This window comes from Microcaecilia unicolor, chromosome 7 (assembly GCF_901765095.1).
Source record: "Microcaecilia unicolor chromosome 7, aMicUni1.1, whole genome shotgun sequence".
In the NCBI taxonomy this organism is placed as follows: domain Eukaryota; kingdom Metazoa; phylum Chordata; class Amphibia; order Gymnophiona; family Siphonopidae; genus Microcaecilia; species Microcaecilia unicolor.
The window spans coordinates 18846445-18859217 of NC_044037.1; the positions used below are offsets into that span (position 1 = coordinate 18846445).

General features: G+C 47.2%; 1 protein-coding gene across 1 annotated transcript in view; it reads left to right on the forward strand.

Annotated features, from left to right (window-relative positions):
• CHRDL1 (chordin like 1) overlaps window positions 1–10205 on the forward strand; it is a 64003-nt gene extending 53798 nt beyond the window's left edge. Inside the window, exons 7-10 of the mRNA XM_030209749.1 lie at window positions 815–1009; window positions 5292–5462; window positions 7205–7294; window positions 8770–10205. Coding sequence (XP_030065609.1) covers window positions 815–1009; window positions 5292–5462; window positions 7205–7294; window positions 8770–8900 — 587 coding nt within the window. The 3' untranslated portion in view covers window positions 8901–10205. The remainder of the gene's footprint in view (window positions 1–814; window positions 1010–5291; window positions 5463–7204; window positions 7295–8769) is intronic.
• The last annotated feature ends 2568 nt before the right edge of the window (window positions 10206–12773 follow it).

Consider the following 12773-nt stretch of genomic DNA (forward strand, 5'->3'; position numbering starts at 1 on the left):
TTCGGACAATATACTTGTTTGCAACTCTACTGTTAAAGTTTGTGTACATCTACCACTGACCTGCTCTTTTTATTTCTACAATGGAGGTAGGGCATGCAAATTTATCTCACGCATGTTCATTGTGGGTACCCTGAAACACCTGACTGGCTAGGTGCAGTGGCGTAGCTACGTGGGGCCACGGGAGCCTGAGCCCCCGTAGATTTGGCCCTGGACCCCCCCTGCCGAAGACCCTCTCGACCCCCCATCCCGCCGACGACCCTTTCGAACCCCCCTCCTGCCGCCAACCCTCCCCCGCCGTCGTTGTACATGCAGGACGTCAGACTCACAGAAACAGAACGAAGCCATCTTGCAAGGCTTCGTACAACGTGCAGGACGTCAGAAACAGAACAAAGCCTTTGCGGGAATAAGAGGACCTCGGCTGGCAGGGATTGGGGTCCCCCCACCAGCAAAGGTAGCCCAAGGCGGCAGCAGGGGAGGGTTGGCGGTGGGAGGGGGGGTCGAGAGGGTCGTCGGCGGGAGGTGGGGTCGAGAGGGTCATCGGCAGGGGTCGTCAAAGTTGGTGGTGGTGGCGGGGAGGGGGGTCGGCAATGGCGGGGGGGGTGGTCGGTGTCACCGGGGGGAGTTAAAATGTGCCCCCCAAACCTCGGGCTCTGGACCCCCCTCCCGCCAAAGTCTGGCTACGCCCCTGGCTAGGTGTGTCTGGAGCCCTGGGTTGAGAACCCCTGACTTACGCTATTGATAAGATCATTTTAAGAGATGCTGAGGTTTATGCCAAGAGCTGCATACGTCTAAGGTGCTTTGCATTGTTTCACAGTCTGTATCTCCCATGGGAAGACATACTCACATGGGGAATCCTGGCACCCACATCTCCGGGCATTTGGAATCATCAAGTGTGTGCTGTGCACCTGCAATATCACCAGACAAGAATGTAAGAAAATCGGCTGTCCTGACCCGTATCCCTGCCGACACCCTCAGAAAATAGAGGGCAAATGCTGCAAAGTGTGTCCAGGTAAAGGAAAGAAAGACTTGTGCTCTTAATTTGGATAATTTTGTCAGAAGGTGCCTAGTTATAGGTGTCAGGAACACACGGAAATGACAGTATTTTAATCATTCTCTGATAAATTCTAACCAGTGTAAAAGTAGGCACATGGTGAGAATGGCACATATTTTCACTGTGGGCATGCACATGGCCAGAGTGTGGTGCAGCATGGGTAGCACAAGCAGTCCACATGTTGATTATGAAATATATATAAGTACATAAGCATTGCCATACTGGGACAGACTGAAGGTCCATCAAGCCCAGCATCCTGTTTGAAACTGTGGCCAATCCAGGTCACATGTATCTGGCAGGATCCCAGAACAGTAAAACACATTTTATGCTGCTTATCCTAGAAATAAGCAGTGGATTTTCCCAAGACCATTTTAATAATGGCTTTACTGCAAGGGCCATGTGGTAACCGGGAGGTAACTCCAAATTGGCACGTGTTCGGCGCGTAGGCGTCTGTGCGACTTAGTAAAAGGGGGCCCTCAGAGAAGAGTAATTGGGTGGTCTCAGTTTCCACCTTCTACCTCCTGTCTTCATTGTCATCTAGTGACAACTGGGGGTAAGGACCAGAAGAAGACAAAGAAGAGAAGGAAGGAGACCACTATTTCCTGTTTCAGGGAGAATTCCTGGTGTTTCCACAGCGCATCAATTGTAATCTATTTGAAGCAGCCTTCAAGCAGAATAAGTACTAAGTACATAAGTATTGCCATACTGGGACAGACCGAAGGTCCATCAAGCCCAGCATCCTGTTTCCAACTGTGGCAATCCAGGTCACAAGTACCTGGCAAGATCCCAAAACAGTACAATACATGCTGCTTATTCTAGAAATAAGCAGTGGATTTTCCCCAAGTCCATTCTAATAATGGTCTATGGACTTTTCCTTTAGGAAGTCATCCAAACCTTTTTAAAACCCAGCTAAGCTAACTGCTTTTACTACATTCTCTGGCAACGAATTCCAGAGTTTAATTACACGTACTTGCAAACTATATTTTATTTTTATCTATTTTATTTATGCATTCTTGTATCCCACTATAAATCCAAAACCAAGTTTCGGTTCACAGTGGCTTTCAATTTACATTTTGGTGGAGTTACAATAGTCTTGTGCAATGTTGAGAGGGCATCGATAGTTTATGTAATAATTCATAGAGTTTTTGAAGAGATAGATTTGAAGAGGAAAAGGTAGTGGTAGCTTTTGTGTTCTGTTGTAGAGTTTTGGTGATATTTATTCATATAGTTTTTGAAGAGGTAGTTTTGAAAGGAAGGCGACGATATCTTTGCGATTAGCTGTAGAAATTTTTTGAAGAGGTAGTTTTTCATTTCTTGCATTGTACTTGCAAAGTGTAGGGCTGGTCATTTACGTTATCTCTATGACTGTAAGTTTAAGTGATTGCACCATGAACTAGGGTGGGTTTCTGGCCGACTACGTTAGTATTTTATGAAAAAAGTAGGCATTTTATCAATAAAATAGGCTTAAAGCAGGTGCCTTCGATAGTGTTTTTAGTACGTGCCCAGTTTTAAAATTACCCTCGGAGTCCATGTTGATATTTACAACTTCTTTGAGTCAGCTGCATGTTTTTTGAGAGTATGTCTGAGCTACTGGTAATCATTGTAGGCAGGGGTGTGCTGGTAAATTTTTAACAACAGACTCTTTCTCCGGAGGTAGCCAGCTCTGCAGGGGGGAGCAACACAACACTTGCCTCTCTCTCCTCCCTCCCTTCGTGCGGGCACACTAGGCATACCTTTGCTGGCAGCCAATAAATGGACTGCCACCACTCCCAACGTCTTGCTTTGAGCAGTATGCTGGAACTTCTCACACATGCTGGAGAAGTCCCAGCCTGCTGCTCAGAGCTGGAAACAAGGAGTGGGGTACAGCAGCAGTCTATTTACTTGGCTGGCACGGCTCAGCATCCCCACCAGCAAAGTAAAAGAGAATTTAGTAGGGGGCCCAAGCCCACATTTTGGGAGCCAGTTGTTAAACTAGCCATGGGGAGGCCTACTTTAACAACCGGCTCCCAAAATTCTTAAAAACTTAACAACCGGCTTTTGCGAGCTTGTGAGAGCCTGCTCCAGCACACCACTGATTGTAGGAGTCTGGTTTGTTGAAGGCTCATAGGGGGATCTTTTACTAAAGCTTAGCTCGACTTATCTGCAGCAGGGCCCTTAGGAATAAAATGGGCCCTGCTGCAGATAACTCGAAGTAAACTTTAGTGAAAGACCCCCATAGGGAGGGCTATCTTATAAAACAGGCGTGAAATAGATGTCTTTGTGGAGGTTTTCTCACGGATGCTTTGTTACATGTGACCATCTCTGGGAAAAGGTGACTAAAGTAGTAGATCCAAAATGTTGAGAATGGACGATTTTTCACGTCATGGGTCCAAACTTTACATGTTTGAACTTCTGTAACTTTTTAAAAAATTTTTCACATAAAAAGATGGGGTTTGAACTGTTGAATTACAAATTGTTTGCTCTAATAGAGGTCTTATTTACATGTTGTGCTGTCACTTTCTTCACTGAGCTGTTTCGCTTTGCATTAGAATGGGGCTCCTGCAACTTATAAGCATGTATTCATTCCCTTCACACCTTTATTTTGGCTCAGTCATTTGGCTTAGCCGGTGGTGGGAGGCGGGGCTGGTGGTTGGGAGGCGGGGATAGTGCTGGGCAGACTTATACGGTCTGTGCCAGAGCCGGTGGTGGGAGGCAAGGATAATGCTGGGCAGACTTATATACGGTCTGTGCCAGAGCCGGTGGTGGGAGGCGGGGTGGGTGGTTGGGAGGTGGGGATAGTGCTGGGCAGACTTATACGGTCTGTGCCAGAGCCGGTGGTTGGGAGGCGGGGCTGGTGGTTGGGAGGCGGGGATAGTGCTGGGCAGACTTATACGGTCTGTGCCCTGAAAAGGACAGGTACAAATCAAGGTAAGGTATACACAAAAAATGGCACATGTGAATTTATCTTGTTGGGCAGACTGGATGGACCGTGCAGGTCTTTTTCTGCCGTCATCTACTATGTTACTAACGTCTCTTTTTTTTTTTTGTTTCTGGTGACTTTAGTCACCTTTTCCCAGAGATGGTCACATATAATCAGGCCCAGAATAGTAATAGGGCGGTGATGTTCTATTGACCTTTGAGGTGACTCCAAACAGAAACTCTAAAAGGTGTTTAATTCTGACTCCCACAGAGGTGGGGGAGAACCTCGAGTAGCCATTTTCCTGAAAATGATAATTAGGTACAGCAGAAGAACACTTAGATTAGGCAGTAAAGGCGATTCCCCTTGTGATCATGAGCAAGTCGCTTAACACTCCAGCAGCTCAGGAACAAGCTTAAGGGCACATTTGCTAAGGTGCACTACGTAGTTAGCGTGAGTTTTATTCTCTAGCGTATATTAAACAGCCAGTGTGTTAAAAATTCAGGGCTGCCTGGCTCTTCATAACATATTACAGCTGGGATCAGCATGGAGATTGGAGGGGGGGTAGGGGAGGGGGGAAGTGGGAGATTTAATAGGGGGGAGGTAGAGGTGGGATGGGGGGAACTTAGAAGCTAAGAGGAGGGTAAGGGGCGAAGTATGGAAGGGGGCTATGGGTTGGGGGGGTATGGGCTTATTTGGGAGGACTGTTGGATAATTCTTTTATATGGAAAATAATTTGATATTCAAAAGGTTTCGACATGGAGTCTATTGGGATATTACATGAACCTATGTTATTGGAAGACAAATGTGTAATGGTTCCTTGAATGTTAATAAAATTGTTAACAAATAAATAAAATAAAGTCCTTCTTTACAATCAAAAAAAGAAATTCAGGGCTGCCGAGAGGGGGTTGGGGGGGGGGGGCAAGATTCCCCCGGGCCCAACCTCCAAAAGGGGCCCAGCGCCAGGGTCTGTCTCGCTTCTGCTCCTGACGATACCCAGGTGATCGCGTCCCAACTGGAGCAGGAGAGAGAAAACTCTGGCACTGGGCCCCCCCTTAGAGGCTGTGGAGAGGCAGACATAGGGCTTCGGGGCCTCTGGTTTGGCTGGCAGGGGTCCCCAAGCCCCGCCAGCAGAACCCTTCCTCTAGCGCTGTTCTCTGCCACATTGCCTGCCCTGAGTCTGCTTTTCCCCTCACGCCGCGCATGGGTTAAGCTAGGTCTTACGCACAGGCACCGGGGACATCTAGTTGATGGAAGTCCTTAAATAGTAGTGTAGACTTTTCTGAAGCCCCCACTGTTTGGGGTGATATCAGTAAAACAGTCATTTCTTTTGGGCTATTGCAGAGGAGAAGGTGTCTGAGCAGCAGCTGGACAGCAAAAGTTACTTCTGTGGGGAGGAAATCTTGCTTGTGTATGAATCTGTTTTGCTGGAGGAAGGAAAAACTGTAAGAAAAATAGCTGCTGAAACAGCAAAGTCCCCGCAAGTAGAAATCCACGTGTGGACAATCCTAAAAGGTACAGTAAGAAGGTATTGTAATGTTTCTGTGTTAACATTTTTCTGTATATCATGTTGTGGCTCACTTAGATGTCTGACATTAAGAATAATAATTGCATCATCAATGGCAGAAGGAAAATGCAGAGTGCGGCCCAATTTCTGTGTTCTGTAAATTGTATGGAGCCCCAAACTCTGGTCTTCAGAACCACAAGAAGCCTGGAATTTGTTCACAACTTTCACAGCATATATTTAAAAGCTGTACTTGCATAAATTTAATCCATGAACCTGGTTGATTTGCATATTTTGTAACCCTGAAAAGCAAAAATAGTAACACGGGAGCACTTCCCGCCTCCTAACATCGGTGTTATCCAGTTAACTCATGCGGTGGATGCATAGAATGGCCTCCCAGTGGAGGTCGTGGAGACAAAGACTGTGTCAGAATTCAAAAAAGCATGGGACAAGCATGTGGGATCCCTTGGGAAAAGGAGGAGTTAGTGGTTACCGAGGATGGGCAGATCTGCCGTCATGTTTCTAGCTGTACCATCAGTTCAGCCCAAAGCCACAGTGTTTGTAATCTTGTTAACTATTTTCATGGATGTTTCAGGAAATTGTACCATCAGTTTGGCTCATAGTGGCAATGATTTTGCGTATTTGAGTATGTGTGCTGCCCCATCGGGGCAGAGGGCATTATTATCTATATTTAATAGGAATATTATTTGTATAGACAGCACTGTTTACTGGGGCTTCCCCTCCCCCTTGTCTACAGTTGCAGTGTCTTGTGATTGGCTCTTTGTGAGCTTGTTTCTATTGGTTGTTAGCTCTGAGTTAAGCAGTGTTGCCAGGTGGGCGGTTTTACCGCCCAATTGGGCGGTTTTCCGCGACCCGCCGCGGGAAATTTTTGCCCGCGGCGGGTTGCGGTTTTTTGGGCGGTTTTTTGGGCTTCCGGGCGGCTTTTTGATTTTTTTCGGCCGCGGGGGGCGGGGTTAGTGACGTTTTTGGGCGGGGTTAGTGATGTTTTGGGCGGGGCCGATGACGTGGGAGGCGGGGCCGATGACGTGGGAGGCGGGGCCGTTGATGGGGAGGCGGGGCTGATGACGGGGAGGCGGGCCCGATGACGTGGGAGGCGGGGCCGGTGACGGCGGGGGCGGGGCCGGTGACGCGGGGGTGGGGGTGTCAGGGGCGGGGTTTGTGTTTGGGCGGGTTTTGGGCTGGTTTCTGGCCTGGATTGGGCTGGAAAAAAAATTTCTACCTGGCAACCCTGGAGCTAAGGCCAGCCCGCTTTCTTTGCTCCCGCAGGCTGAGTGTGAGAGGTAAAGTAGTCAATTCTGCAGTAAAACCATGGAATTGGGCTATTTCTCGCTCCTCCTCATGGGTTTTTTTGGAAGCCTGAGGGTTGCAGCTTTTTGAGCTATTTTTGTCGTGGGTTGGCCGATTTTTCATTGCTGCGGACGCGAGTTGGCTGCTCCTTAACTGCTCGCCTTCCTATTGGTCTCCGAGTCTACCCATTAAGCTTCTCCATTCAAAGCATGTGCATGCAAGGTCCCCATGCTAATCCACAAACTATTACTGCTATTATACCCACAGCTAGGCTCTGCACTTTTCCTGATACTTCTGGAGAGGCGAAATGATGGTGGGGGGTGGGGTCCCTCGTGGGGGGGGGGGGGGGGGGGAGGGAAATATATGTTTGCCTAGGACCCAATATAGTGTTAGTCCGGCTCTGGTTGCATATGTCTAACCTGTGAATCTTGCTCCTTTGCCATAGGCATTTTAAAAGATTTTCACACCGAGAGAATATCAAAGACAGAGTTTGAAGATCAACCTGAATTTAAAGAAGTAACCTGGACAACTCCAAGTAAGTACGAGTCTCCATCCCATGCTGCTGATGCTGATTTTCTGCCAACTCACAGCAGGTCATCGCAGAGCTGCCAAGGAGACCGACCCACTCAGCGGGAGATTTAGGGCCTGCCCCCCAGCTCTGCCCATAACCCTACCCATTGCTCCGCCCCAGCACAGCTGATTTGCAGCCAGCAGCAAAAGGGAAGGGAGGGAAGGGAAATGGGACTTGATATACCACCTTTCTGAGGTTTTTGCACCTACATTCAAAGCGGTTTACATATATTCAGGTAATTATTTTGTACCAGGGGCAATGGAGGGTTAAGTGACTTACCCAGAGTCACAAGGAGCTGCAGTGGGAATTGAACTCAGTTCCCCAGGATCAAAGTCCACTGCACTAACCACTAGGCTACTCCTCCACTCATTCCACCAATAAGAGCCAACCTCATCAGTGATGTCACAATGGCTTGAATGCCTGATACTTGGCTCACTTCTGATATTGTGATGTCATAAGGGAAAGGGAACTGGGACTTGATAGACCACCTTTCTGAGGTTTTTGCAACTACATTCAAAGTGGTTTTACATATATTCAGGTACTTATTTTGTACCAGGGGCAATGGAGGGTTAAGTGACTTGCCCAGAGTCACAAGGAGCTGCAGTGGGAATCGAACCCAGTTCCCCAGGATCAAAGTCCACTGCACTAACCACTGGTCTCCCCATCCTGTGGCAGTAGGAAACGCCTTTACAAAATGTCATCTCCTCCTGCAGTTGGATCAGTGGCAGCATGAGATGGTGCTTTATGAAGGCGTTTCCTGCTGCCACTGGACAGGGAAGCCACTCAACGGGACCTGGAACTTTTTTCAATTAACTGGAGGCTGGCACAAGCCCCAACCTGGCAACTTGATACTTTACATGCAGGAGTCCCACTGAAAACAGGTGCCATAAAAGCATGTCTACAGAATTACTGCAAGCTCTGTAAAGTCAAATTCTCTGTAAAGCAATACTGCGAAGCCTCAACGTTGCGTATTTATCAGCCTTCTCACGCATTTAGGGGGTCTTTTACTAAGCCGCGGTAGCGTTTTTAGCTCACGATAGAAATCAGCTGATGGTAAACGCCGAGACGCCCATTATATTCCTGTGGGTGTCTCGGCATTTACTGCCAGCTGATTTCTACCGTGAGCTAAAAACACTACTGCGGCAAAAGACTCCCTTAGATAGCTAGTTCGAATTTATTTGAGGTTCCATCTTTAGGTAAATCAGACTTGTAGACTACCGATCCTCGCTGTTCAAAATTACTGGTCCAAGCGATAGAGGCAAAAACCAGTATCAAATTCGAGACAGTGTGACGCAGTCTCTGGGGGTGGGGAGGGGGGGGTCTAGTTGTGGAAATTGCAAAGCTCAAATACAGTCTGAGATGGATCAGAGTTTGCATTTTTCCCCGTCAAATTGCATGTGTCATGCAGCACTAATTTTATTATTCTGTTTGATTTGAAGGCCAGTGGAAAATCTTCACTGAGGGGGAAACTCGAATCAGTCAGATGTGCGAAAGCAGAGTGTGCAAGACCGAGCTGGAAGATCTGGTAAAAGTTTTGTACGCGGAGAAGCCCGAGAAGAGCCTCTGTTAAGAAAGACAGAGAACTGCATGGGAGAAAGAAAAGGGGACACAGACTTGGCCCCCTGCAGCTGGACTGTAGAACTCCACGAAGCCCATCAATAGTGCCGTAAAAGCTAACACTTCAGTACCATCACCAGTCAACAGTCTGTTCGGTACCGAGTAACTTGGTGACTGAAGTGTATGGATTGCAAATGTCGCTTCTGTTGCTTTAAAGACTCTGAATTATTTCTTTCTAAGGAAAACCGCTGCAGTCCGATCTGGTTAATCTGTGCTTGGTTGAACTCAGTTTTCAGGTGCATGAGGATCTCCTGACTCCTTGGTCTTCTGCCTGTAGGGTTACTTACCACTCCAAAGGCTTTTAGGTGGGTCAGCAGATGAAACTCCACCATGAAAGACATAGCTTAGATCTTCATTTCAAGCTGATGTTTTTCTAAGCTTAAAACCAGCTGACCCTGCTGAGAATAACAATCTGAAAGCAGGGAGTGTGTCCGTTTCACAACACTGATAGTATCAAACATCGGGTGGGGGAGAAGGGAACCATAAGAGAGGGTTATGAAGTGGGGGCTCTAGCGATTTCGCTATGGCTTTGAAATGGGTCAGAGAGAAAAGATGGTCACCAGTCTGCTCTTCAGAATGTGGATTTGATGTTTTTTTTTGTTCCTTAATCCAGAGACATGTTCAGCTCTCAGTTTCCTATTTCCTTTTTATGCATTAACCAGGTGTAACCAAGATGCTTAGTCGCGTTACGCTGCTTCATGTTCGCAAATGTTATACCTGGGATGAGACAAGGAGCCACAAGTATCCACATGAAAGTTGGTAATTACAGGGAGTCCCACAGGGGGACAACTTTTAACACTTTGCTTGTGGGCCTCTGGGGAGGGGGGGAGGAGGCAAATATTGGAAAAAATCCAAATACCAACTGTCATGGAAGCAGATGTTTGGGGAACGGCACCTAAACGCATACATACTTTCAGCGCACACAAATGAAGGAGCCACTGGAGGTCCTATCAGGAAGCTCTTCACTCCATGTACAGATATCACCACCAACACTGATTCACCCAATACAAGCACACATTTCTTTACCTTCCAGGAGGAGGCCTCAAACCCTGAGGCAGGAATAATTCTGGTCTGGGGAGCTGCCAAACTCAGATGGCATACTTTGCTAAATCTAGCCTCTAGGAATCACCCTCGAGTGATCGATCATCACAGCCCTCCCACCCCAGAAGCTGTGAACCCTCTTCTGCAGTACCCCATCCCAGTCTAACCAGAGCATGGTGGAGAGGAAAACGGTAACGGAATTCAAACATGCGTGGGATAAACATAAAGGAATCCTGTTCAGAAGAAATGGATCCTCAGGAGCTTAGCCGAGATTGGATAACAGAGCCGGTAGTGGGAGGCGGGGCTGGTGGTTGGGAGGCTGGGATAGTGCTGGGCAGACTTATACGGTCTGTGCCAGAGCCGATGGTGGGAGGCGGGGATAGTGCTGGGCAGACTTATACGGTCTGTGCCAGAGCCGGTGGTTGGGAGGCGGGGCTGGTGGTTGGGAGGCGAGGATAGTGCTGGGCAGACTTATACGGTCTGTGCCAGAGCCGGTGGTGGGAGGCAGGGCTGGTGGTTGGGAGGCGGGGATAGTGCTGGGCAGACTTGTAGGTCTGTGCCCTGAAAAAGACGTACAAATCAAGGTAAGGTATACACAAAAAAGTGGCACATTTCTTGGGCAGACTGGATGAACCGTGCAGGTCTTTTTCTGCCGTCATCTACTATGTTACTATGTTCAGCATGTAAGACCGGGTTAGCCCTCAACACTTCACACCCATAGCATAGCCACAGGTGAGCCCGGGTGGGCACACACCCACTCACTTTGAACTCAGACCCACCCAGCAGCGGCACAGCTGTGATGTGGTTGGCGGGGAACTCCAAGCCTTGCCAGCTGAAGAATCCTGGTGTCTCTCCCTCCCCTCCTCCGGGCAATTGGGGGTCTCTTAACTGCACTCCCCCAACCCCCCCGGCACCTTTTAAATCTTTCAGGAAAAAGCATATATTTATACCATGATATAAAGAAATTGAAGCTGGTATGTGACCAGTAGCAACAGCATGGGACCTGTAAGAAACTCCCATAGCCCTGCATCATCCCTGCCTCATGCACTGGTTACCTCGGTAACAGGAGCACCATGCTGGATGAGGAAGCATGGGTACCACAGGGTCTGTGTGAGCAAATACCTGCTAACAGGCCTCAAATGTCTGTTAGGGTTGTGCATTCATTTGAAATAGTAACATAGTAGATGACGGCAGAAAAAGACCTGCAGGGTCCATCCAGTCTGCCCACGAAGTGTGCCACTTTTTTGTGTATACTTTACCTTGATTTGTACCTGTCTTTTTCAGGGCACAGACCTACAAGTCTGCCCAGCACTATCCCCGCCTCCCACCATCGGCTCTGGCACAGACCGTATAAGTCTGCCCAGCACTATCCCCGCCTCCCACTACCGGCTCTGTTATCCAATGAAAATGAACAGAAAAAAGTACCAAATTTCGTTTTGTCGTGTTCAGGCAGTGCTGCATACTCTTCCAAAAGAGTACGCACTCTTAAGGACATTGCTTCCGTGAAGACATAAGGAAAAGAACCCAAACAAAATGAAAATTTTACAAAACTATCTTTAGTGGTTGACAGAAGTACAGATAATTGAAATAATGTTTCGGGGTCTTGTCCTGGAATTGTTGGCACTAAAAGAGGTCTGTGTTCCTGTTTAATATATTAACAATGTTTATCATGTCCTCCGTACATCCATCTACATAGATGGTCACATTTTGGAGTTATCACCATTGACCAACCTTGGTTTTATTTGTTTGTATATTTTGAGGTGATCTATTTTTATTGTTTGCCCTTTTTCTTTGTGCTGATTTTTATCCTGAGGGCTCAACATGGCACTACATTTTGAATTAAAGGCGATTCATTATTAGCAGTAAATTACAATTAAAAGTGGAAAAATAATTGTGGTATATGTGTGTCTTTTAATACCTGTCAATAAATGGACGGATGGAATATTTCCATTGGTTATTTATTTATATTATACGTATGTAAAAGAAATAATGATGTTTTATAATTGCTGTCTAGCGTTTTCTAGTCTTTTCACATAGCCAGTAAAATATGCCTTGACATTCGCAGAGCAAGAGACAGTGTGGTTACCATGCATGTCCTTTATTACACAGACTTGTTTTATTTTCAAAGCAATAATCAATAAAATGATCTTCCAATAACGTGTGCCGACTGCCGTTATTTCTGTATGACATCTCTTCTTTCTTCCCAGTTGCCATGAACATGTGGATAAACCGTCTTATAGCAGAAGTTCAGCGTTTTCTAAAATGTGTGCTATGTGTATGTATCATACGCTTTATTACAACCAAAGACAGGCATTCCCCTCATTTGAGTGGAGGAGTAGTGGTTAGGGTGGTGGACTTTGGTCCTGAGGAACTGAGTTTGATTCCCACTTCAGGCACAGGCAGCTCCTTGTGACTCTGGGCAAGTCACTTAACCCTCCATTGCCCCATGTAAGCCGCATTGAGCCTGCCATGAGTGGGAAAGCGCAGGGTACAAATGTAATAAAAAAAAAATAAATAAAATTTATGTCTGAAACATCAAAGGTTAATCCAAATGCATGCAATCTTACATTAATGCAGGTGTTGTGCCCAGCATCTGTCCTGCCCCACAGGGCAGACCTTTACTGCAGGGTACCAGGTTACCCTCAGTGGCACCTGAATTATCTACCACTGCAGGGAACATGATGTGGGCCCTCTCAAAAATATATAATTTACCACACACCAGTGAGGTGGTGGTACGCCTTCCACATCTCCCCCTAAAATCCAATCCCCCTTCCTGACATCTGCC